Source organism: Mesocricetus auratus, unplaced genomic scaffold (genome assembly GCF_017639785.1).
Source record: "Mesocricetus auratus isolate SY011 unplaced genomic scaffold, BCM_Maur_2.0 Super-Scaffold_100007, whole genome shotgun sequence".
NCBI lineage: Eukaryota > Metazoa > Chordata > Mammalia > Rodentia > Cricetidae > Mesocricetus > Mesocricetus auratus.
In genome coordinates, this window is record NW_024429191.1 from 65,270,389 (window position 1) to 65,298,116 (window position 27,728).

The following is a 27,728-nucleotide window of genomic DNA, read 5'->3' on the forward strand; positions in this document are numbered from 1 at the left end:
GCCTAGCTGTCCTAGAACTCTGTAAACCAGATTGGCCTTGAACTCAGAGAGATCCGCCCGCCTCTGCTTCCCCAGTTCTGGGAAGGGTATTTGTCACCATGTCTGGCTTTTGATTTCTTTCTCTTTAATGTTCTGAATTTTTTTTTTTGGCTTTTCGAGACAAGGTTTCTCTGTGGCTTTGGAGGCTGTCCTAGAACTCACTCTCTAGACCAGGCTGGCCTCGAACTCACAGAGATCGGCCTGCCTCTGCCTCTCGAGTGTTGGGATTAAAGGTGTGTGCCACCAACGCCCCGGCCTAATGTTCTGAAATTTGTTGACATGTGAGAGTTAACAGGTCGCCAAGAAAGTTAAAGGATTAATACCTCTCCTTTTAAATAATGTTGTAGTAGACTATATTAATTATGCATAAAATTTTAATACATGGATTTGTGTTTTGATCATATTCACTGTGACCTTTCCTTGTCTCCCTCCCACTCCTGATCATTTCCTTCCTGTTTCCAATTAGCACCCCCCATTTGTGTGTGTGTCCCAGTGAGTCTCAGTAAGGTTTGTTTATAGTAAGAAGCACCCTACTTGTGGCTATATTACTAAAGAAATGTCTCTCTCCATCAATCATTGACTGGTATAAATCCAAAGGGAGTGGTGGGGCTGAATGAGCCCCTCCCCTTGCTAAGTGCTGACAGGTGCAGTCTTGGGCAGGTAATCCCAGCTCCTGTGAGTTCAAGAGTGCACCAGCTGGCTGTGGAGGTGACTCACTGGGTAAAGGTGCTTGCCTCCAGGCCTGATGGCCTGAGTTCAATCCCCCAGATGAGCTGGTTGCTACAGCTTGTTCTCTGATTTTCATATATACACCAGGCTTCAGAGTTCAAGTGGGGCCACTGATTGAAACACAGTGCTCAGGTTTCATCTTATTTGTGAAAGAGAGTCATGCAGGCCTGGACTGTCTGGAATGCCCAACCTGAAGCTGGAATTAAAAGAGTGCCACCATGCCCAGCTGGCATTTACACAGCTGTTGTAGCTCTCAGAGTTGTTCAGCAAGATTTTTACTCACTGAGCCATCTCCTCAACCCAAAAATCATCCACTAGCCTAGCATGGTTTAAAAATAATTTTTTTTCTTTTTTGGTTTTTACGAGACAGGGTTTCTCTGTATTGTTTTGGAGGCTATCGGTTCAGCCCGGCCTCGAACTCATAGAGATCCGACTGCCTCTGCCTCCCCAGTGCTGGGATTAAAGGCGTGCGCCACCACCGCCCGGCTAAAAATAATTTTTGAGGTTTATTTATGTATATGAGTATTTTGTCTGTTTGTCCTTATGTGCGCTTTGTGCATGTCTGGTGTCTTGGAAGGCCAGAAGAGGGCACTGGGTCCTCTAGAACTGGAGTTATGGACAGTTGTGAGCTGCCATGAGGGTGCTGGGAACCCAAGGCTCTCAGCAACTGAGCATCTCTCTAGTCCCTTGAGAATGACTTTCTAAAACATGGTTGTTATTTTGAGTAATTTCTACTGACTGACACAAAACATGTGCTAGTTTTACAATATGACCTTCTCTGAATCATAATGAAGCAAGATTTAAAAAAACATAGCTGGGTGATGGTGGGGCATGCCTTTAATTCCAGCACTTGGGAAGCAGAGGCGGGCAGATCTTTGAGTTTGAGGCCAGCCTGGTCTACATAGTGAGTTCCAGGGCAGCCAGGGCTACACAGAGAAATCCTGTCTTGAAAAAACAAACAAAATAAACCATAAAAAGTAGCATTAAAAAAAAATCAGCCTCTGGACCTGGTAGCATAGGCCTGTAACTCCTATAATTTCCAACACTGGGGAGGCTGAGGAAAAAGACTCAAAGTTCAAAGCCTAACTGGGCTATAGAGTGAGTTCAGGGTGCCCTGAGTAATTCAGTCACAAAAAATAAAATAAAAATAAAACAAAGAGGCACTAGAAATACAACTGCAGTTCAGTGTTCGGGATGGCGCATTGGTGGATCAGCGTGGCCTGGTGGTCAAGCCTGTACTTCCATCACTCAAGAGGCTGAAGCAAGGCCTGAGGCATAGCTCAGCAGGTACACAGGACATCCTGAATTTGATCCCTGGAACCTACTTAACAGTGGAAGAAAAGGGCAAATTCCACAAAGGTACCCTCTCATCACCATATGTGCAGCATACGCTCCCACACACACACATCATGCAAATACACAGGGAGATACATATGGATACACACACAAACAAAATAAATTTTAAAAAAGAGGTTGAGGTAGGAGGAGCATCATGAGTTCAAGGCCAGCCTGGGGTACAAAAATGAGGCCTCAGAGATAAATAAATAAGATTAAAATGATCTCTAAGAACTAGAATAAAAGTTACTATACAAAAAAGTAAAAGTCTGCACCAGTAGACTAGCTTGCACAAGTTGCTGTCCAAATGTCAAGAAATAACTTCCTAATTTATAGTTCTATTTTCCTTACGCTAGTGAGAAATCCAGGTTTACTCATTTATTGATTAATTACCTCATTAACTGAAAAAGCTATATGAAACACACTGGAATTGCAAGTATGAAGGAAAGTCTGGTGTTGGTGGCACACACCTTTAATCCCAGCACTCGAGGTAGAGGCAGGCGGATCTCTGTAAGTTCAAGGCCAGCATGGTCTACAAATCGAGTTCCAGGACAACCTCCAAAGCCACAGAGAAACCCTGTCTTGAAAAACCAAAAAAAAAAAAAAAAAAAAAAAAAAAGTGAAAGGAAATCAAGGCCCTCATTTTACTCTTGGAAAACTTTATTACAGCTTAAACAACAGAGCAAAGATGGGAGAGTAAGGCCGTTCTCACAGCTATTTGCGGCAAACCCACACGAGACATAATTTAGCAAAAAGACACTTATTAGTCTGTATTATATCTTATCTCCCAATTTGATATCATGGAAAATTAGTCAAAAAGGTTAGAAACAGATTTGCAGGAAGTCACATCTGAAAGGAGAGGAAGTGATGTCTAATGTTGGGCGAGTCTGTTGACTCACACTAAAAATACCCACAATGGTGCTGCACTCCTGCTAGTTAATCAGTGCTAGGGCTGCCGTGTCCCTTACGATGTCGATGGAGGTCTAAACAGTCAGGTCAAGCCCAAAAGATAATAATCGTGTATTTTGTTAGAGGAAACAAAAGCATGACTAGTTGGATCTTAGTTTACAATTAAAAAGTCTATTTTTGAAGACATAGAAAAATAGACACAGTAGCATCGTCACACATCTGAAAAAGACTCCACAGGGAATGTCTCCCATTAACAACCATGACCTCGCAGCCTGTTTCAGCCCACAGAGTTGATTTCTGAGTAAGGAACAAACTTCACTTGAATTTGCCATCTATCACTAGCGCACGCCTTGCTCGCTGACTATTAAACATCCACTTCCAGGTTCTTCTTCCACTTCTTTCCCCTGTAACTAAAATGCACCTAGACATAACCAGACATTTCAAAAAGGCTGCAATGGCCTTCAATAATTTTCTTCTTTTTATTAAAAAAATTAAAAACAGGGGAGTTCACTATGTAGCCCAGGCTGACCTTGAACTCATGACCCTCTTGCCTCAGCCTCCCAAATGCTGGGATTACAGGCTTGCATCACCATGCCCAGCTCAATAATCTTTTACCATGGTTGATCTTTTCTCAGTGAAGGTTAATGCCCAATTGGCCTCCAGTCTTTGATTTGAGATTTACAATAGCAGAATACTGTGTCACATACAGCCATCTTGATCAATGATCTACCTACATCTCATAGCCAGTTATCTTTCAGAACAAGTTACCAATGTAAAATATGCAATATTGTTGAAAATAAATATACAGTATAGAGAAGTTTCTACATTCCCATACAGGCTTTAAAATGAGGTAATAAAAACTTAACTGATTAAACCTTTTTATCATCCTGGAATCTCAGGGACACAATGGTGACACACCTTTTCTCGCATCTTTTCAAGTCATGTGATTCTGAGACCCTTTTCTATGCTGGAAAATTATTTAGGAAATCCTTAAGCTTTGTTGGGTAGTCTGTCATGACTCCAGTCGCTCCCAAATCAAAAGCTCTTTTGTACTCATGCTCTTCATTTAAAACCCAAATGTAGACCTGGAAATTGGGGTACAGGAAGTAAAAGAAGAGGTGTTAAACAGCAAATGATTTTACGTTTCTCAGCTATGGTCTCAACACACTTACAATGAACCTTATAAAGGTTGTCATTTTAAGAAATGATTAAGCTCTTTTTTTTAAAAAATCACATTTCCTCATTAGATACTCACCACCCCTCCGCTCTGACTTCAGCTGCCCTCTTTCATACGAGACTGTAGCTAATGATTTATTACTAACCGTCAGGAAGAGCACACAGTCCTCATTACAGCTGTAGCCCCAAAGCCACAGCTCAGACAGTTAAAAACCCTGCACTGTGGTTTATATCAAATGGGAGAGCACTGTTATCCCAGACTTACTTGGATGCCCCGGGCAGTGAGGTGGTCAAATAAAGCTTTCCGCATTAATAAGCTAGAGGGGGAAAAAACAGCAGATTCAGGCACATCTTCGTCCTCAGGACTAGAATTAACCTTTGTCTTCTCTGTCAGTTCATAGAGTTTAATAATTGCTAGTTTAATCCAAATGCTTCAGCAATATAAGCAAACATCTCAGGTAATAATGGTTGTTACAAATTAATGTTCTTTCTTTTTGGACAGTTTCACTACCCTAGCTGGCCTAAATTACCTATGTAGACCAGACTGTCCTATCTAACTTCTGATCAGCAAAAACCTAGTTGCTTCTCTCTCTAAAGGCCAGCTGGATGAATTTTCGTAACTTCTGACTGCTGGCCACCCTAAGCATGCTTTAGGACTGCCCTTGGCTGCCCACCAGACCATTCACCTTGCAGCACCTCAGTGAAGTAGAATCTCCTCGCTTTGTCTGCTGGAGCCGGGATGAAAGTAAATATGAGCTAGAAGCCCCTGTCACTGTGCCCAACTTTCCAAGTTAAATAAGGCAGGGAATTCAATTTCAGTTCTGTGCCATCATATTTCTATCACATATGTTTTTGTATGTCTATTCATTGTGATTTTATCTGTGAAAAATGATTTAGACTGCAAATCACTTAAACAAGATGGGAACTAGTCGAACTGGAAAATTACAAATATTCTTTTTTTAAGTTTTATTTTAAATTATGTCTCTATGTGTGGTGTCTATGTAGACAGACATGTGCACACATGAGAGCAGGTGCATGAGGAGGCCAGTAGAGGGCATCAGATCCCCCGGAGCTGAAGTTACAAGCAATTGCAAGCAGCCTAACATGGGTTTTGGAAATCAAACCCTGTGCTAGGGCAGTCTGTACTCTTAACCACTGAGCCATGCCTCCAGCCCTTACAGATCAATCCTATTCCTATCCATTTACATGTATTACAGTGATTAAATATGAAAACCTAGCAATCATGAGCTTTTGCACCAATTAAAATGTATTCTTGAGGGCCTGGAGAGATGGCTCAGAGGTTAAGAGCACTGGCTGTTCTTCCAGAAGGACCTGAATTCAATTCCCAACACTCTCATAGCAGCTCACACTTGTCTGTAACTCCAACATCTGACACCCTCACACAGACATACATGCAGATAAAACACCAATGCACATAAAAAATAATTATTAAAAAAAAAACATCCTGAGTGAGGGCAACCCAGACTCAGAAAGACAAACATGGTATGTGCTCTCTCATGTGCGGATACTAAATGTAAAGCAAAGAATAACCAGACTAGAGAGAGCCATTATGGGGCTAGGGAGAAACCTGGTGCGAGGGGAATTTCCATGTATCCACAAGGATGACCCCAGCTAAGACTCCTAGCTGTAGTGGAGAGGGTGCCTGAACTGGCCTTCCCCTGTAATGAGATTGGTGAATAGCCCAATTGTCATCATAGAGCCTTCATGCAGTAACTGATGGAATCACATGCAGAGACCCACAACCAAGCACCAGGCGGAGCTTTGGAAATCCAGTCAAAGAGAGGGAGGAGGGATATATGAGCAAGGTCAAGATCAGGAAGGAGAAATCTACAGAGACAGCTGAACCACGCTTGTGGAAACTCGTGAACTCTAGACTGACAGCTATGGCTCCTCCATGGGGTCCTCTGCATGTGGGAGACAGTTGAAAAGCTTGAACTATCAGAGAGGCCCTGAGCAGCAGGACCATGATACAAACCTGGTACATGAGCTACCTTGTTGGAGCTCATTCCTTAGGGTGGAATGCCATGCTTAGTGGCAGTAGGACCAAGATATAATTCCAGTAATGAGCTAGCTTGTTGGTGCCCACTCCCTATGATGGGATGCCATGCTTAGCCTTAATGCAGGGAGAGGGGCTTTGTCCTGCCTCAACTTAATGGGCCAGGTTTTGTTGACTCCTCATGGAGCCCTTACCCTTTAGGAAGAGTGGCTGGGGGATGGGCTGGGGAGGAGGTGAAAGGAGGCCAGGATGGGGGGTTGGAGGGAGAACTGTGACTGGAGTGTAAAATGAAATTAAAATAAATAGCTGGGCGGTGGTGGCACACACCTTTAATCCCAGCACTTGGGAAGCAGATGCAGTTGGATCTCTGTGAGTTCGAGACCAGCCTGGTCTACAAGAGCTAGTTTCATGACAGCCTCCAAAAGCCACAGAGAAACCCTGTCTTGAAAAACCAAAAAAAAAAAAAAAATTAAAATTAAAATAAAGAACAAAATTGGATTCTTAAAGACTAGAAATTAGCCGGACGTTGGTGGTGCACGCCTTTAATCCCAGCACTCGGGAGGCAGAGGCAGGTGGATCTCTGTGAGTTTGAGACTACCCTGGACTACCAAGCAAGTTCCAGGACAGCCTCCAAAGCCACAAAGAAACCCTGTCTCGAAAAACCAAAAAAAAAAAAAAAAAAAAAAAAAACCAAAAAAAAAAAAAACCTAGAAATTAAAGCAAGAATAAAATACAAAAAGATTAGACTCCTGTGACATGCAGAAAAGACAAAACTAATTCTCCAAGACTCTTGGACATCAGGCATCAATCAGGACCTTGTAGGCAGGACTACATTGTGATGTTTTGGTGCAAATATTTCCAAGAAACGTGCCAGCCGACAATACCCACTTTTACACACCCTGTATTGCCATACACACTTCTTTTTACCATGTTGAACTGTGGGGTTTGTGGAAACAGCAAGGAAGTAGAAGGGAACAGTTAGTTTTTACAACCTTGCTAGTAACTAGCTATACCACCTGGAGTAAACCATTTAGGTGAATGGACAGATACCTGGTTTTCTTATGAAGGTTGAAGAGATAAGAATTATAGGCTGCCAGCTGGGCGTTGGTGGCACATGCCTTTAATCCCAGCACTCGGGAGGCAGAGGCAGGCGGAACTCTGTGAGTTCGAGCAATAGGTCGAATAAGCCTGAGCAATAGGTCAAACAGTTTATAATTAGTATAAACCTCTGTGTGATTATTTGGGACTGAATGGCTGCAGGATGAGGCAGGACAGGAAAATCTATCTACATATAGCCACAGTAGTAAGTAAAATACTTACGTATCAGAAAGCCAAACGAGAAACTTGTGACCTTTGGACATAGTGTGTGGTTCTTTTAGCCTAGGAAAATAAAGGATCAGAACACAGGAATGTATCAGTGTGATAGAACAACAAAAAAAAAAAATCAAACTGAAAACAGTGCCTGCAGATAGGATGGGAGACAGAGGCAGGAGGATCGTTATGAGTTCACAGTCAGCCTGGTCTTCACAGTGAGTTTCAGGACAGAGAGAACTACATAGTGATACCCTTTCTCAAAAAACAAAACAAAACAAAAAAAAACAACAACAAAATAAATAAAGTTTAAAAATACTTGTCAAAGGACAAAAAAGAATACAAATTTGGTTCTGTCTCTACTGGCCTTGAACTAACTTTTACTAGAAGTTTACAAAGCTAAGCAAAACTAAAGAAAAATTAATTTCCCAGAGACCTTGTGCCCTAGACTTATCATTATCTTATCTTTTGTTGTATCCTTTTTTTTCTGTACTGTCTGTTAAAATTTAATATCTCCCATACTGGTAGATTTAATAATGCAATCAAAGTATGGAGAGATGGTTCAATGGTTAGGAGCATTGGCCAGTCTCACAGGGATGCAGGTTTGGTTCCTGGAACTCATATGACAGTTCACAACTATCAACAGTAATTCTAGTTCCAGGGGATCTGATAGCCTCTTTGGCCTGCACAGGTGCCAGGCACACATGTGGCGCATAGACATACATACAGGTAGAATAGCCATACATTTAAAAAAATAAAATTTAAAAGCACAACCAAACTGCCCTATGGATTAGTGTGTCTGGTGTGGTGGTGCATATCTTTCGTCCCAGCACTAGGAAGAAGAGATGGGGGTGGAAGGGTTCTGTCTCTGTGAGTTCAACGCCAGCCTGGTCTACATATGGAGTTCTAGGCCTGCCAGAGTTAAGTAGTAAGGCCCTGTCTAAATAAAATATACTTGGGCAAAAGTCAGATGTTTTTGCGGTTGTTCTTCATTTTGGTTTGGTTTGCTTTGGGATGGGGTCTTGGCTCTCCTGCCTCATGTCTGAAGTGCTGGGATGACAGGTATAGCCACCACATCTCACCACTGACACTTTTTCTTTTAATGATGGTTTTGCAGTTTTAATTTCCCTTACGCTTTGCATACCTCCATGTCCCCAGTCTCACTATGGAGCGTAAATTGGTCTTGAACTTGTGATCTTCACCCTTTGGAGAGCTAGCAGTGTGCAGCACTCTGGCTGCCACAGATCTTCCTGCTTCCGTATTTGAAGATCTGGACCCTGGGCTTTCCTATGAAAACGGCCAACCTGGCACTTAAGCCCCACCCCGAGCGCTTTCTTCAATCTCTTTAGTTATTACTTTTGCTTTTGCTGTCTTCCAGTTTCTGAGTTCTGGGGCTGCACAGCCATCTGTCAGGAAATCTCTGCCACACCTCTCTCCTGCCAAGGCTTCTTGGCTGCGCTTTGAATTTGTCATATGCCAAACAGGCTTTTCATGTTCCTCAGTTCTTCATTTCCTGTTTCTTTTCTAATTTCTCCTGCTTATACTGTCACTCCCCTCCCCCTCGTCCTCCCATATTGACTAAGCTGGCTGAACTCCAGCGATCGTCAATCTGTTTCCTACCAGCCCGTAGGTTACTGATGCATCTGGCTTTATGTGGACACACTGGACCTGAACTCGGGTCCTCATGCTTCTGCGGCAGGCACTTTACCCACTGAGTCCTCTCCCTAGCCCCTGTAAATGGTGCCACACTCAGTTTATGCAATTCTGGGATAAAATCTGGGGCATCATGGATACTAGCCTAGCATTCTAACAACCAAGCTGCATCTCTAGCTCCAATTTTCTTTGTTTTGCTCTGTTGTTTTTCAAGACCTGATTTCTCTGTGTAGCTCTGGCTATTCTGGAACTTGCTCTACCAGGCTGGCCTCAAACCAATAAAGCCATCTCTGTAGTCCTTGTAATCACTTCCCAGAGAGAAGACCAACGCACAGAGTCCCCAGTGTTTCTGCTTCCTATGTTTGTGTTGTAGTAACATTCACTTCCCTAAAGAGCCCACAGAGCTGTCTAGAGGACATGGTATGCTAGTTTACACAGCAAAAAGCTAAACACTTCAGTAATAAATGGTTAGAACCCTTTTAGTACAGCAAATGAAAACAGTTTCTTTGCAGACAAGCGTTTTCTGAGCAGGGTGGGGTGGCACATGCCTGAAATCCCAACACACTAGAGGCTGGGTAATAGGGTTACCATGAGTTTGACGTCACCTGGGATACACTAATAAGGTGTGTGCGTGTGTGCTCACACGCATGAAAAGGTATTTTCAGTTGTTTTGTTTAAGAAATGTTCATGGAAGCTTTTTAACAAATATAATGGAGAGCTGACAAAATTTAAAAGTTTATCACCAAGAATCTCAACAGTAAAAATGGGAACTAATCATAATACTGAAAATGGGTCATCAAGATGGCTCAGCGAGGTGCTTGCTACCAAATCTGATGACCCACGTGGTAGAAGGAGGGACCTGATTGCTCATGGCTGCCCTCTGAGCTCCACATGTGTGCAGTGGTACACACATGTGTGCAGTGGTACACACATGTGTGCAGTGATACACACATGTGTGCAGTGGTACACTTGAGAGTACATTCATGCACACACACAGTACGTAAATGTAATAAAAACTTGGTTGGGGATTATGGGCTTGAGGGGGTGGCTCAGACAGTACTGTGCTCGTGCAAGCACGGTGATCTGAGCCTCATCTTCTGCACCCACGCTAAAAAATAAACTGGACACGGTGATGTGCATTTTGTAATCCCACTGCAGGGAAGGCGGCATGCTGGCAAACTAGTTTAGAATAATTAATTAGTGAGCCCCAGGTCCCAGTCAGAGCTCCTGTCTCAGTAATAAGGTGGACAGCTCCTGAGGAACAGTGCCAGAGGTTAACATCCCCCCCAACAACACACACAAAATATGATCTAATTATATATAAGAAGCTTTTGATATCATAATTCATTTTTCTATGTTGGTGTGGGAGATTGAACCCAGGGCTTCATGTTTTCCAGCAAGAGCTCAACATCTAAAATATATCCAAGTCCCACAAACATCTATTAATTTCTTTAAAATGTTGCTAAAATGTATTCTTTGAAAACTCCATACATGTAGTTGATCATATTAATCCCTCACGATTCTTTTTTATCCCCACTCTCTTTGGATGATTTCCTCCTTCCAATAACACCCCGTCGTGTGTTCATGCCATCCCTCCCCCGGCCCCCCCGCTTTAAACTCAATTTAATTAGGGTTGCTTACATGAACGTCCCTGTGGAGTTACTAGAGCACTGGCAAGGTAACAGTGACCTCACCATGGAGGAAGGCTGACTCTCTCCTTCACAAGCTGTCAACTGCCTGTAGCTAGGGGTGGGAAAGTATTTTTTTTTATTGTTGATATTTGCTTTAGTCTGTTTTTCTGTAGCTATAATAAAGCATCTGAGGCTGGGTTCTTTACCTTGAGCATTCAGTATCGGTAACTGGTAAAAAGTATAAGGACTTACTTCAGTATGATAGACGGCATCGGAATTTCAAAGAACTGTTCTCGAATGGGCACAAAGGGCAAGAGGCCGGTAAAGAAAAGACCAAGGATGAGTAGGACACGCTGTAGGCTGAAGAGTATTGGGATATCTGAATTCTAAAACACAAACAATGTCTTATGTTACTTTAACGAGCAGGATCAATTTACAAACCTCAGAATATAGTTCCCCGACTATATGTTGACAACTCTTGCAAACATTCTCTGAATTATGAATGTTCATTACAATAACAATTCAGAAATAACTAGTCCATAATTAGATGCTTTTGTAATACGTGGGTCTGTTGGTTATAGTCTGAACAACTAGAGACTAGGAGAAACACAACAAAACAACAGCAAAAGAGAGATGATGCAGAAAATATCTGGCAATCTGACTCCTGCTAAAAATAGCTCACTAGGCAGTGGTGGTGCACACCTTTCATCCCAACATGGAGGAGGCACAGGAAGGTGGATCTCTGTGAGTTTCAGGCCAGTCTGGTCTACAGAGTGAGTTCCAGGACAGCCAGAGCTACATAGACAAACTGTGTCTCGAAAAACAAAAACCAAAACAAACAAAAGAGTACCCAGAGTGCAAACACGCACATGAGTACTGTAGCAAATACGTCCCTGTTCTGGTCTGTTGTGGATCAAATACAGAACATAGAGTGTGACAGTGCACACCTACACTCCCAGCACATGGCAGGCTGAGACAAAGGGACCTCGGGTTTGAGGCCAGCCTGGGCTATATGAGACCCTGTTGTAAAACGAATGAAGAACAGAATTTTGTAAATTAGAGCAAGACTCTAACTCTTTCTCAGAAATAATTAGAGACTCACAGAAAGGTATAAAAATAATAGAGTATGATACGTGCTTGACATGAGGCTGGACTAGAGGATCAAAGCCAGTTGATGCAATACTGCTGATTCGATGACAGGCTTTCTTCAGCTTGCACTGTATTTCCTTTGTGTCATCATTTTGACCTGTGTGTGTATGTGTGTGTTCATGTGTTTAAATCTGTGAGATCCATGTACAGATTCATGTAACCACCACAGATGAGATAGAGAATATCCTACCAGCACTGTGCCCACTCCCTACTCCCTCCAGTCTGCAATTCGCATCTACAATTTTGAGAATGTTATATAAATGGAACTACACTGCATATAATCCCTTTTTAAAGAAGGGATTTATTTATTCATTTCTCTCCTCTCTCTCTCTCTCTCTCTCTCTCTCTCTCTCTCTCTCTCTCTCTCTCTCTCTCTCTCTGTGTGTGTGTGTGTGTGTGTGTGTATGTACATGTTTATTTGCAGTGGCAATACTTGTATCTGTGTTTGGAGGTTGACCTCTTGCCTATGATGTGGATGCTGGGACTCAAACTCAGGCTTCACGCTTGAGCAACAAGTGAGCCATCCCTCTGGCCCCAGCATGTAAGTTTAAAAATTTTATATTTATTTGGGGTGGGGGTGCACATGTAGTGACCAGAGGACAAGTTGCAGAAGGTAGTCACTTCTCTCTTTCCAGTCTGGGCTCTGGGGTGTTGAACTCAGGTTATTGGGCCATACGTGCTTTTACCTGCTGAGCCATCTTGCCACCCATCAGTATGTAACATTTTGAGTGCATGTGTGCACCTCTGTGTGTTTGAACCCAAGGCTTTGAGTATTGCTAGGGACGTGTTCTTTCACCGAGCTACAGTCTCACTTCTTTTTACTTTTTAATTTGAGACAGGATTTTGCTAAGTTTCCCAGGGTGGTCTTGAATTTACTCTGTAGCCCAGGTTTACCTTGACCTCAGCCTCCAGAGTAGCTGGGATTACAGGCCTGCATGGCTGGCCTGGTTTAAGGTTGAGTTTTTAGTTTTTCTTACGGTAATTTTTTTGAGACATGGTCTCTCTATGTAGACCAGGCTGACCTCAAACTCTATCTCTTGAGCACTGAGATTAAAGGCATAAATTACCACGCCTACCTAGCTTTATTTTTATTTTTGTGTATACGCACGTTGTGCATGTGGGTGTGCATGCCACGGCTCCCAAGTGGTAATCAGAGGACAACTCTGAGGAGTCAGTTTCCTCCTTCCTCCTTTGCACGGGTTTGGGGACAAATGACTAGGATGAAATTGCTGGTTCATACGGTAAATGTGTGTTTAGTTTTATTTAAAACAAACCCTCTCCAACTGCTTTAGAAAGTGGTGGTGCATTCCCCCACCAGCGAATAAAGACAGACTTGACTCCCTGGCATTTGTATAACTATTATCTTGAAAAGTTGTTGTGATGATGTAGGCTTCCAGTACATTCTCTCCCTGTGGTAACACCTTAAAATATCATTAGACAATGGCCAGTTTTGAGTGGAAAGAAATTTCTTAACACCTGAAGCTGTGTGGTCAACAAATGAGCTCTGTGGTCTCCTTTTGTTCACACGCTATATTGGGCCCTCACAGCCCAGACACATAAGGAACACTTACGCAGCCTGGTGGGGCCTCAGCTGTACTCTGAGATGACATGCTAGGCCCAGGCCCTAAATGTTTTTGTTTTTTCTGCTGAGAAGGAAGGACTGTCCTAAAAGAGTTCTTTGTGTCTATCTGAGAATTTCTATTTGTGTCATGATATTTTCCCCTATACTTTGATATCATTTGTATTCTAAAAAAGAAAAAAACAGGGGACTTAGGATAACTCAGTGGCAGTGTGGTATGAACCAGGCTTGGTTGAATCCCTGGCACCACAGTATATGAATTAATTGTATAAATAAAAATGAAAAGGAATCTTCTGTTCTTTTTTTTTTTTTCTTGGTTTTTTGAGACAGGGTTTCTCTGTATTGTTTTGCAAGCTGTCCTGGAACTCGCTCTGTAGACCAGGCTGGCCTCGAACTCACAGAGATCCGCCTGCCTCTGCCTCCCGAGTGCTGGGATTAAAGGCGTGCACCACCAATGCTGGCTGGAATCTGTAGTTCTTAAGACTTTTTTTTTTGCATTTGAATCCCAAGTTTTAGGGGCTCATGAAAGTTGCTGGAGGATGTGGAAAATCATTTCAAAAACAAAGCAAAGTTTTACAGACACATTTCCAACCACAAGGAAATCTTCAAAGGGTGAATGACCTGCTGTATGTACTATGCAACATTCATTACCTTGACTTGAGTTATGTGTGGGAGAGCAAAAACAATTTGGAAAACAAAATAATTTTGAAATTACCCACACAGAAATTTAATGTACCCAAAGATTATCTTTCATGTATAGTGCATACAACATTGATGGACAAATCTTAGTAGCATGTGATACAGTTCATCAAACCAATCTGATTACAACTGAGAGACTCCCCATAGGCAAGCAGACGTATAGAATGATAGGGAAGAGAGGGACCATGGCTAGATAACAAAGCTGTTGATTTCTAAGATGGAAATTTCCTCAACCTCCTGACTTGAGACAAAAGCCTAGCAGCGTTTGCCACCCACCAACAGGCCCCCTGCAGATGGACTAACTCAAAAAATTCAAGGCCTGATTGAGACATGTCACACAACAGTTTCGACCCAATCAACCATCCTACCTGTCTTCAAACTGACCAACCCTAAAGTAGGGGACCGACTCCTTGGAGGCTTTAAAACCCCCAAGCCGCTGGGTGTTGGTAGTGCACACCTTTAATCCCAGCACTTGGGAGGCAGAGGCAGGTGGACTCTGTGAGTTCGAGACCAGCCTGGTCTACAGAGCGAGTTCCAGGACAGCCTGCAAAACAATACAGAGAAACCCTGTCTCGAAAAACCAGAAAAAAAAACTAAACAAACAAACAAACAAAAAAACCCCAAAACAAACACACCCCCCAAGCCTCGAGAAGACCCTGGATCTTCAGCTTTGTGAGGCCCCCACCTCGACTCTGCAGAAGGTCCTTTTCTCTGCACATCTGCCCTGTGCAGCTTCCTCACCCCAATAAACACCTTCCTTTAACTACTGAATCTGTCTGGGTCCCTTGCTACCTGAGGTGCTTCAGGTATTTTCTTTAACAGGCAGAGAAAATGAACCCAACCAAGACTCCTAGACTGTCTCACAACAAACTTAAGCTGCTAGAGGCAGTCCGTCACCTCTATGATTTGCACATGAGCTATGAGACACATGAGTGGGCTTTGCAAACCGCTGCTATAGTGAGTCATGCAAACACAGAGCCAGCATCCCGGCTTGTTTCTGAAGCTTACCTCTTTGTAACATTTGTCTACAATTTCAGAGCTGGCATTGCCCCACACCGTTAGGTGCTCTCTCTTATACTGCTTCACCAATTCTGAGACCTACATGTGAAAAGTCAAAATTTTATGTATATGCCTATATGTAAATCCACCTGTATTGTTTTACTTTGAAAATGGGTTACAATCAATTATCTGTCAGAAAATAGTATAAAACTGTGGAAAAACTGATAGAGATTATTTTATAAAATGTGAGAGTATTTACATTTACCACTCTAAAATGTATTAGACCATGACTACTCGGTAACTAGGCATAAAATTAGAATCTGACTACTTAGCAACCAACCACGAATGAAACAACTTAAAACTGGTAGTCAATTATAGCAATGTCAGGATGACTAGAGCCTAAGAGAGCTCGCTTTTATCCAGGTCCAGGCTAGGCCAACTCGCTGGAAACAGAACATAGGAACATTTTCTACGGTGACTTTTATGGGTCATTACTTTAAACAATGCTCAGTTCTGGCATATCTGGTTTCCTTGATTACTATCAGTCTCTCAGCTATTCCAATCTTATTTAGTTTTTGCAATCAAACAATGCTGATGGCCAGAATATGGCATTTCCTTGCACACTATCAATCTGTCACCTACCCTGACCTTACTGAAGCTATGGCCCATGTACCTTTTGAATCAGCACATTGTTGTTGACTTTGATATCGATGTTAATGGGGGTCTCAGGAAAGGCTTCAAACACTTCCTTCAGCAATGGAATTCGGTTATCTTTTCCTTCACACTTGCATGCTGAGGAAAATAAGATTTTTAAATGGTAACTTCCATTCTCAAAGGATTGACTCTTACTTCTTTAATGGCTGGAATTGAGAGTCCATGTGCATCATAGGAAAATGGCGAGAGTCAAGTAGAAAGGAGTTATGTGAAATGCAGAAACTCAGCCATGTTATCACGAGGGCTTGATGGTTTCCTTCTCTCCCTGTGCATTCTTTTTTTTTTTTTTTTTTTTTTTTTTTTTTTTTGGTTTTTTCGAGACAGGGTTTCTCTGTGGCTTTGGAGGCTGTCCTGGAACTCACTTGGTAGTCCAGGCTGGTCTCGAACTCACAGAGATCCACCTGCCTCTGCCTCCCGAGTGCTGGGATTAAAGGCGTGCGCCACCAACGCCCGGCTCCCTGTGCATTCTTTGACACAGCTACAATGCAGTGTGCCCTTTGGTTTTTAGCTTGTTATTTTTATGTCCATACAAATTGTTATGTCAGCCTGGCGGTGGTGGCGCACGCCTTTAATCCTAGCACTTGGGAGGCAGAGGCAGGTGGATCTCTGTGAGTTCGAGGCCAGCCTGGTCTACAGAGTGAGTTCCAGGACAGCTTCCAAAGCCACAGAGAAACCCTGCCTCGAAAAACAAACAACAAAAAAATTTTTTATGTCATACATTTATAATTTTGATTTCAATTTATCTTATTTTTGCTGTTTTCAAGACAGGGTTTTTCTGTTAGCCCTGGCTGTCCTGGAGCTTACCGTAGACCAGGCTGACCTCACATTCTCAGAGATTTGCCTGCCTCTGTCTCAAGTGCTGGAATTAAAGGCATATGCTGCCATGCCCAACTGTGATTTCAATTTTTTAGGTTTCCAAGATAACTAGAGTCACATGAAGATTGTTAGAAATAATACACAGATCTATGCATTCATTGTTCAGATTTCCCAATGACAACATCTTGAAAAACCATATACCATATCACACCCAAAATACTGACATTGACACAACCCATTAATACTATTTTCTCACTGGCTTATTTCTTGACTTTTGTTTTTATGCTACTTGGGATAAATCCAGGGTCTCACACATTATAGGTGGCATTCTACCACTGAGCTACATATTCTCTATTGGTTTCTTCCTTGTTTTTGGTTTTTGAGACAGTAGCTCATGTAGCCCACCAAGGCCTTGATTTACTACACAGGGATAGCTGGCCTTGAATGACTGCTCCTCCTGCCTCTACCTCCCAAGGGTTAGGATTACCACCCAAGGGTTAGGATTACACATATATGTGACTTCACTCAGCCAGCCATTTATATTATGAAGATATTTAAAGGTTTCAAAATATTACACTGTGTATGCAGACAAGGCTGGCCTCAAACTCAAGAGATCTGCCTGTTTCTGCTTTCCTAGTACTGGGATTAAAGATGTGTGCTACCATGCCCAGCTAATTATTTTAATTTAACCATTCATTAGTTGAGACTGTTTTGTTAGGAGATTATCATTGAAGTTTTCAGAGACATGAGACTAATTTTTCAGGCAAACCAAGTACTAATCCAATAACTTATGAAATTATTTAAAAGTAAACTTTTAAAGAAAGGCTTATTTATGGAGATGGAGAGATGGCTAGCAGTTAAGAGCACATACTGCTCTTCCAAAGGTCTAGAATTCAGTTCCAGGCGCGCGCTCGCACGCACACGCGCGCACACACACACACACACACACTCTGTCTCTCTCTCTCTCTTAAAAATAATACAAATGAATATTTTTAAAGATGTATTCAGGAACTGAAGAGACTGCTCAGCGGTTAAGAGCACTGACTACTCATTCCAGAGGACCCAGGGTCTAATTCCCAGCACCCACATAGAAGCTCACACCTGTCTGTTACTCCAGTTCCAGGGCTTCTGACACCTCACACAGACATACACGCAAGCAAAAAAGCAAAAAAGCAAAAAAAAAAAAAAAAAAAGAACATAAAATAAAATTTTAAAAAGATGCATTCATCTTACTTTACGAGCATTTTGCCCGTATGTTTGAGCGTACACCAAGTGTGTGCCTGGCCCACAAAGGCCAGAAGAGGTTGTGTACTACACTGGAACTGGAGTTATGGCTGGATGGCTAGTCACCATATGGGTGCTGGGAACCGAACCCAGGTCCTCTGCAAGAGCAGCAAATATTTTTAACCACTGAGCTCTCTCTCCAGCCCATATCTGTCAAATAAGTTGCCACCAGTTAGTGGAGGGAGATCGGGGAGGCCGTCAGAAGAAACAGAAAAAGGCAAATGAGAAGGAGGAACCTGTAGCTTTGTGTCTAACCTCTTTGCCTATGTGCCTGGGGCCAGTCCCCACTGTGGGTGGGTGGTGCTCCCAGGTCCCAGCACCAATCCTTTGCCCTGAGTCTGCAGTGGGTCCCTTTTGTACTTTGTCCCCTTCAAGTGTCCACCCCCACCATCCCAGGCACTCCTGGGGGAAGATGTGGGGGCTACCCCTTCCCCGAGAGGCACACTCCAAAGTAGCTTTGAAATGTTTAAAAATTACTTTTAGATGTATTCTTTATGTGTGCTGGTGTTTTCCTGCATGTGTATGTGCTCCACATACATGTCTGGCGCTCTCGGAGGTCACAGGTTACCTGACCTTCTGAAACTGGAGTTACAGATAATTGCAAGCCACTAGATAGAAAAGAACTCTGGTCTTTTTCAAGGGCAGCGATCAGAATAGCTAAGTCGTCTCTTCAGCCCCTCAGGTTTTTTGTTTTGTTTTGTTTCTTAAATTCAGTTTCTCAGTTGTGCTATTCACATGTGTGGCTATTGGCTGTCTCATATCACAACACAGAAATACAGAATGTTCCAGTCACTGCAGAAGGTTCTATTTGGACAGTGATATTCTAGTTTGGTAAAATAACTGCTTTCTTCTAAGTATGGAGAACTCACATTCAAATGAATTGCCATCATATCTGAGTAAGATATACTCAAGGGACACAGAAAATGGTCCAACAGACAAAACTAACTTTAGACAAATAAATGATACATAGAGCTGGGCATCACACACATCCCAGCACTCAGGAGACTGAGGGAGGAGGATCTTGCTTCAAATCAGTCTGGGCTGTACAGAGAAACCAACAAGCAAGGAGTCGGTGAGATGGCCCAGCAGGGTACCTTGGCTGGTTGCTTACTATGTAGATCAGGCTCAGAGATCAATCTACCTCTTCCTGGCCCAAACTTTCAACATTCTAAAATTAATTATGAGTCAAATGCAATATAAATAAAAAGTTTTTTGTTTGTCTGTTTGTTTTTCTTGAGTTTGGGGCCCAACCCTTTAATCCTAGGACCAAAGAGACAGAGGTAAATGGATCTCTATGAGTTTGAAACCAACCTGGACTACACAGTAAGACCTAGTTTCAAAAAAAACTTTTTTTTCCACACCGGGCAGTGGTGGCACAAGCCTTTATTAATCCCAGCACTTGGGAGGCAGAGGCAGGTGAATCTCTGAGTTCGCCCTGTCTACAGTTCCAGGAACAGTCAAGGCTACACAAACAAAGCCCTTAAAAAATCTTCACAGTTGTCTGAAACTGGAGTGACTGCCATTATTTTTTGACAAGTCAGGAAACTGCTAAGAGGGAGAGGACAGTCTATTTGAGTACTGACCAGGTAAGGTGGAAACAGTGTCAAATTCTAGCTCAGTCGTTTACTTGTTACATGACCTTGATCAAGTTAATCTCCTCTGTGACTTTGGTTTCCTTCTCTGTAAAGGAGAGGTTTAGGTGTTGTTAGAGGTCTCTCCACATTCACAACTTCAAGACTTTATGAGGAGACAGAAAACTAGAAACAAAATGAAAGGTTCTTTTCATTTTGCTTTTTTCAGAACAGGGTCTCATGTAATTTAGGCTGGCCTCCAACTCAGTAGGTAGCCAAGGATCGATCACCCTGAACTTGTAGTCTTCCTGCCTCCCTCTTCCAGTGCTGGAATGATAAACCTATTCTTACATTGAGTTTACTCAGTGTTGGGCAAGCACTCTACAGGCTGTGAAATTCTTAGACCCAAAGGGTTTTTGTTTTTTGTTTGTTTTTGTCTTTAAAAAGAATCTTTTAAGGCATGTGGAGACTTGCCAGGTATGATGGTACACACCTTTAATTCCAGCACTCCAGAGGCAGAGGCAGGTGAAACTCTGTGAATGTGCAAACAGCCTGGTCTATGTAGTGAGTTACAGGCCAGATGATAATAATAATAAAATAATAATAAATTTGCAGAGTTGGCTTGCTTTAAGAGGAAAAATATAGTGAAAACATTCAAATTCTATTTTCAGCACTTAAAACTGAACAGAGCTATTGGGCTTGGTGTCCCAGCCTGGTCTACAGAGCAAGTTCCAGGACAGCCAGAACTGTTACACGGAGAAACCCTATCTCAAACACACACACACACACACACACACACACACACACACACACACACACACACACACACACACATTACTTAGGTGAAGACAAATTCAACACACATTAGCTTGAAATGTGCCTGACAGATGAGTTTCATTTTTATTCCATTATTACTTTTATTCTATTTTAATTTATCTGTATGTCTGTGTGTCTGTGTGTCTGTGTGCACATGTGTGTTTTTTGTGGGTACTGGAGGAGGCCAGAAGAGGCATCAAATCACCTAAAGCTAGAGGTAGGTAGTTGTGGGCAAACCAATGTGGGTGTTGGGACCCAAACTCAGTTAGTTCCTCTTGGAGGAACAGCAATCACTCTTAGTCACTAAGCTATCTCTCCAGGCCTTTATTTTTATTTTTTTGAAACAAGGTGGCCCTAGCTGGCCTAGGACTCACAGAGATCTGCCTGCCTCAGCTTCCCAAGAGATGGGATACTGCACCACATCCAGTACCTTTTAATTTTTTCCCCTGACTTTTATTTACCTTTCTTTCTTTTCTCCCCTGAGCCTACCCTGCCTTTGGTGTTTAATCTAAATAATACTTTAAAATGTAAAGTTATGCACATATGTGAGTGACTGAGGATACCTATACATCTCTATCTATCTATCTATCTATCTATCTATCTATCTATCTATCTATATGCACCGCATTTGTGCAGGAGCCTTTGGAAGTCAGAAGAGGGCATCATATCCTCTGGAATTGGCATTGTAAACAACCATGTAGGTACTGTGTTTATATTCACAGTATAAAGGGACTCAAAAGCTGGGCCTGCTGGAGCACAGAGGAAAGGAACATCTTCAGTTTGAGGCAGCTTTGGCTACACAGTGAATCCCACGTCATCCTGGGCTAAAAAAGCAAGATTGTCTCTGTGGGCTGGTGAGTGACTCTATGGGTAAAGGCAATTGCCACTAAACCTGAAAACCTGAGTTTTAACCCCAGAACTCACAACACACAAAGAGAGAGCCAAGCAACTTCAATTGTTCTCTCAAGGCACAGGTGCATATGTGGGTACACCAACATAAATACACAAATACAAATAAACAAATGCCACATAAATTTTTTTAACAGATGTATCAGCTAAATGACAGAATCAAATGCTCCAGAATCATAAAGATCTACAAGAGGTCTTTTCTACTTATCCACTTATTTATTTATTCATCCTTCATTATATTTATAATGGGAAATAACTATAACTAATAGAAATGCTATAAAACTTGATGCTTTAGAAGTACAGAAGGAAGAAGGAGGAGGAGGAAGAACAGGAGGAGGAAGAGGAGAGGAAGAAGAGGAAGAAGAGGAAGAAGAAGAACAACAACAATAATGCAATCAAGCATGGTGGCTCAATTCTACAACTCCCACCACTTTGAAGGCTGAGGCAGGAGGACAGCTGTGAGTTTGAGGCCAGTCTAGGATACATAGCAAATTCAAGGCCAGATGAGATATAGACTGAAACTATCTCAAAACACACAACCTGCTCCCCACCCACCCCTGAAAAGTATAAATTATCTCCAAAAATCTAAATTCATATAACTATTATGGTATTCAGGCTTCAATTAGTTGTCAGGTGAATTTAAGCTAACTGATAAAGTTAAATATTTAGGTCAAATAGTCTCAGAATCAGATAGTCATCAAGGTTTTAGATTTGTAGGTCATAGGTCAAGTTAGAGGGAAATATTATTAACAAGAAACTACTATGATTCTTTACATAAATGAATATACCATAAAAAAGAAATGTTACCTCTCTGAAATGGGACATCCAGTTTGCAAAGGTAAGGTGGGAGCTCCTTAAAAAGATATGATAAAAAAATGGTTAGCTCTCAAAAACAAAAAGCACTTTAGCATCTCACATTATGACATAAAGATTTTGTTTCTTTTTTTTTTTTTTTTTTTCAAGACAGGGTTTCTCTGTGGCTTTGGAGGCTGTCCTGGAACTCGCTTGGTAGTCCAGGCTGGTCTCGAACTCACAGAGATCCACCTGCCTCTGCCTCCCGAGTGCTGGGATTAAAGGTGTGTGCCACCAACGCCCGGCTAAGATTTTGTTTCTTTAAAAAAGATTAAGACGTACATTTAAACATAACATCTTTTAGCTTTCCAGAGGCAAAGACATGATAGAATTACTTATATACCACCTATTAAATTTATAGACTTTTAAAGTTGTTGCCTCCTTACTTTCTTTAAAGATTTGTTTTTATTATTTTTAATTATGTGTAGGGGTGTGTGAGAGTGTGAATGCAAATGACCTTGAAGGTGTTGGACGCCACAGAACTGACATGGGGCTGGGAAAAGAGCTCAGACCCTCCAAAAGAGCAGTGTATGCTCCTAACTTCTGAGTCATCTCTCTGGGCCCGAAATTTGCGTTATTATTTTGTTTCGTTGTTGTTGTTTTGAGATATGGTCTCTGCGTAGCCCTGGCTGTCCTAGAACTTGCTCTGTAGGCAAACTGGCCTCAAACTCAGAGATCTGCCTGTCTCTACCTCCTGAGTGCTGGGATTAAAGGTGTGTGTCAGGACAGGTAAAGGCACACTTTTTTTTATTTGTTTGTTTGTTTTTGAGGCAGGGTTTCTCTGTAACTTTGGAGCCTGTCCTGGGAATCACTCTGTAGACCAGGCTGGCCTCAAACTCACAGAAAAACTCCTGTCTCCACCCCTACTGGAATTAAAGGTGTTTGCCACCACCACTTGGGGAGGCACAACTTTTGAGTACTGTATAGGCATTTGCCATCATGCCCATTACATTGCAGTATTTGAAATGCAATATACATAATTAATAGTAGAAAACCATAGAAAACCAACAGAGTATACCAACCAACAACAGCATGTTAATGCCAGTTTTCTTTAGGGGACAAAAGTAGACAGTAGTTTTTTCTTCCATTTATTGGTACTTACTGTCATGCACGAAGGTAAATAATATGATTTAGATTATTTAAAATTACTTTTATTTACTCTCTGTGTGTGTGTGTGCGCATGTGTGTGCGTGTGTGTGTGTGTGTGTGTGTGTGTGTGTGTGTGTGTGTGTGTGTGTGTGAATGCACTGCAGTGCATTCATACAGTTTAGAAGACACAATGCAGGAGTCAGTTCTCTCCTTCCACTAAAATAGATCCCAGGGATAAAACTTAAGATTGTCAGGCATGGCCTCAAAATACCTGTAGTCCCTGAGCTATCTTGCTAGCCCAGATTTTTCCCCCTCTTCCTTTTTTTTTTTTTTTTTCCCCCGAGACAGGGTTTCTCTGTGGCTTTGGAGGCTGTCCTGGAACTCGCTTGGTAGTCCAGGCCGGTCTCGAATTTACAGAGATCTGCCTGCCTGTGCCTCCCGAGTGCTGGGATTAAAGGCGTGCGCCACCAACGCCCGGCTTCCCCCTCTTCCTTTAAGTTTCTTTCATGTGGGGGTGGGGTGGGGTGGAGAAATGGCTTAGTGGTCTTAAGGAGGATTTTGGTTCAAGTCCCAGCACCCACATGGCAGCTCACAACTGTCTAACTCCAGTTCCAGGGTATCTGACACTGCACATAAAACTACAGATTCTGTGTGTGTGTGTGTGTGTGTGTGTGTGTGTGTGTGTAAGCATGGGTACCATGTGTGCCACAGCACACATAAAGGTCAGAAGAAAACTTGGGAAGTTGGGTTTCTTTTTCTACTTGCTTTGACACAGGGTCTCTCTTGGTGTTTCCGTTGCTCTGTGTACTTCCGGACTAGCTGGCCCTGGGCTTCCAGATGATTTTTCCTTTCTCTACCTCCCATCTTGTGGTTGGGATGCTGGGATCACTGACATACAGCATTTCATTTTTCCTTTCCTTTCACCTGGCTTCTTGCTCTGGGCTCTGGAGATCAAACTCAGGGCATCTACCTTTCCTAGCAATCACCTTTATCTGCTCAGCTATTCTGCTGGTCCTTGAACAGATTGCTGCCATGGTGGCTGTGGTGGTTTGAATGTAACTGGCCCCCATAATCTCATAGGGAGTGGTATTATTAGAAGGAGTGGCATGTTGGAGTGGGTGTGGCCATGTTGGAGGAAGTGTGTCACCGTGGGGGCGGACTTTGGGGTTTCCTATGCTCAGGATATCACTCAATGTCTCAGTTGACTTCCTGCTGCTTTGTAGGACACTTAACTACTTCTCCAGCACTATGTCTGCCTGTATGCCACCATGCTTCCTGTCATGATGAGAATAGACTGAACCTCTGAAGCTGTAAGTGAGTCATCCCAATTAAATGTTTTCTTTATGAGTTGCTATAGTCATGGTATCTCTTCACAGCAACAGAAACCTTAACTTAACTAAGCCAGGCATTGGTGGTGCACACCTTTAATCCTAGCACTCAGGAGGCAGGCGAATCTCTGTGAATTCAAGGCCAGCCTGATCTATAGAGTGAGTTCCAGGACAGCCTCCAAAACAATACAGAGAAACCCTGTCTCGAAAAACCAAACAAAACAAAACAAAACAAAAAACAAAAACAAAAACCAACCCTTAACTAAGACAGCAGTGTGTACCTACAATCCTAGCGTTTGGGAAGTGGAAGCAGAAGCTCAAGATTGTTCTCAGCTCCGTAGGGAGTTTATGGCCAGCCTGGGCTACACGAGACTCTATCTATAGAGAAAGATGAAGCAGGTCCCCACAGATGCATTTGACCTATACAAATTCCCTGCTGGATGCCAAGATACTTTAACATTTTTCCCCTTCCTCACTTATTTCAATCACTGCCATTCCTTAGGGATTTTGTTGTATGGGTAGTTTGGGTTTTGGTTACCTTTTTCTATTTTATGTGTATAAGTATTTTGCCTGCACGTATGTCTGTGCACCACTTACATGTCTGATACCTACAGAGGCCCGAGAAGTGCATTGGGTCCCCTGGAACTGGAGTTACAGACAGTTGTGAGGTACCATGTGGTTACTTAAATGAAACAGGGTCCTGCAGAAGAGGAGCCAGTGCTGTCAACCAGGAAGCCATCTCTCAGTTCCTATTTGTTTGTTTGAGACAGGAGCCCAGACTGGCCTCAAGCTTGGGACAATCATGCTTTCCAAGTGCTGGGATTACAGCTGCAAACCATTAAACCAGTTTAATATCAGCCTTTTCAAGTTATTTATTGTAGCAACATCTGTCTCTTTTCTGCCTTAAAAATGTTACCCTTAAATAAAATAATATTAGCTTATTTTTACTTACACAATATTTGAGATCAGAGACATTTACATTGATCCCAGTTGACCTCTTCAGATTTGCATCATGTGACACTACGACTTGTTCATCTTTTGTGATATGGCAGTCCAGTTCTAACATATCAGTTCCAATGTTAACGGCACTGAAGATGTAAGAGAAAAACGGCACTTTGAGGACTGGTAAACACTTACTTTACATGTATCAGAAATGAAAATTCTGATTTTAAAATACAGGGTGGCACATGCCTCTAATCCCAGCACCTGGGAGGCAGAGGCAGGTGGATCTCTGTGAGTTTGAGGCCAGCATGGGCTACCAGAGCTAGTTCCAAGATAGCCTCCAAAGCTACAGAGAAACCCTGTCTCAAAAAACAAAAACAAAAATAACAACAAAAAAACCAAACAGGGTATCCAACAACAATGAAATAATTCAACCACATTTATCATTCATCAATGTGATGTTGTAATCTTATAATAAGTTATTAAAATGCTGTGGCTTGCCGGGTGTTGGTGGCGCACACCTTTAATCCCAGCACTCGGGAGGCAGAGGCAGGCGGAACTCTGTGAGTTCGAGGCCAGCCTGGTCTACAAAGTGAGTTCCAGGACAGCCTCTAAAGCCACAAAGAAACGCTGTCTCGAAAAACAAAAACAACAACAACAACAACAAAAAAAAACAATAAAATGCTGTGGCTTATAGTAAGTGAATCATGTAGTCTCTTCCAAAGAAGCTATGGTTAATTCTGACATTTCAATACAGTGAGAAAAAAAATACCTAACCAGATATAGCAATTCCTGACACATTGGTATAACTTAGGGCAAGCACACTTTTTTCCTCTTATGGCCTGTATTTACACATCTATAGAATGAAATTACCAAGAAATAAGACAAAGATGGCTGCTTTTATCATCTTGATCCAACATACTATTAGGCGGTCTGGTGGTATATTCCTGTAATCCCAGTACTTGGGTAGAGAGAGGAAGATAGGAGAGTGAAAACTAAAAATAAAACAACAATGGATTCCAATTAAAGGGAGACCTAGGGAATGACAGAAAAGGAACAGAAACAACTAGGTGAAAAGAAATAACCAGGTGAGCTGGTGCATGCCTGTTTAATCCCAAGACTCAGGAGTTCTAGCAGGATAAGAGGTTCAAGGTCATTCTCTGATACATAGGGTGAAGTTCAAGGACAGCTTGGGATACACGATATCCTGTCTAAAAACAAAACAACAAAAATTTCAAAAATGCAAAGGAAGGGAAAGGAAGGAAGAAAGGAATGAAGTTATTGACTTGGAAAATTATACATGAACAAGAGGTTTGTCAGAGACACAGAAACGATAACAATGAAAACAAGTAGAGGACCGGGCATTGGTGGCGCACGCCTTTAATCCCAGCACTTGGGAAGCAGACGCAGTTGGATCTCTGTGAGTTCGAGACCAGCCTGGTCTACAAGAGCTAGTTTCATGACAGCCTCCAAAAGCTACAGAGAAACCCTGTCTTGAAAAACCAAAAAAAAAAAATTAAAATTAAAATTAAAATAAAGAACAAAATTGGATTCTTAAAAACTAGAAATTAGCCGGGCGTTGGTGGTGCAAGCCTTTAATCCCAGCACTCGGGAGGCAGAGGCAGGCGGATCTCTGTAAATTCGAGACCAGCCTGGACTACCAAGGGAGTTCCAGGATAGCCTCCAAAGCCACAGAGAAACCCTGTCTCGAAAAAAACCAAAACCAAAAAAAAAAAAAAGAAAACAAGTAGAAATCCTAGAGATGAAATTCAGTCTCTAAACTTGAGCATGTAACAAAAATCTTCAGAGCCATGTCAACCTGATGAGACTGCACAGAATAGGGTGTTTCACTAATAAGGATTTACAAATGGCTAGAAAGTGTATAAACAGACATTCAACAGCAAAACTCGAGGAAAAGGCTAGATATAGTAGCTCACACCTGAAATCCCAGCACTTGAGAAACTGAGATAGGAGAATGCCTCCAGTTTGAATCCAGCCTAGGATATATAGTGAGTTCTAGATCAGCCTGGGTACACTGTGAGACCTGTTGAGGCAGGGTCACATAGGGAATAGTTTATTAAACAGACTGCACTTGGTATAGGTGATACACAGCACAACCCACTCTTCTAATTCATTTGGAAGCCTAGCTCCTTTTCTGAAAACACCACACATACACATACA

The 27,728-nt window shown here is 42.2% G+C and overlaps 1 protein-coding gene across 1 annotated transcript in view; it reads right to left on the bottom strand.

The window, feature by feature from the left end:
* Positions 1-2,745: 2,745 nt before the first annotated feature.
* The window catches only part of Gdpd1 (glycerophosphodiester phosphodiesterase domain containing 1), a 37,198-nt gene continuing 12,215 nt past the window's right edge, over positions 2,746-27,728 (bottom strand). The window contains exons 3-10 of the mRNA XM_005076893.4: positions 25,558-25,693; positions 22,144-22,189; positions 15,900-16,018; positions 15,236-15,325; positions 11,053-11,186; positions 7,526-7,585; positions 4,454-4,505; positions 2,746-4,097 (exon numbers count right to left, since the gene is read on the bottom strand). Of these exons, the coding sequence (XP_005076950.1) occupies positions 3,975-4,097; positions 4,454-4,505; positions 7,526-7,585; positions 11,053-11,186; positions 15,236-15,325; positions 15,900-16,018; positions 22,144-22,189; positions 25,558-25,693 (760 nt within the window). The 3' untranslated portion in view covers positions 2,746-3,974. The remainder of the gene's footprint in view (positions 4,098-4,453; positions 4,506-7,525; positions 7,586-11,052; positions 11,187-15,235; positions 15,326-15,899; positions 16,019-22,143; positions 22,190-25,557; positions 25,694-27,728) is intronic.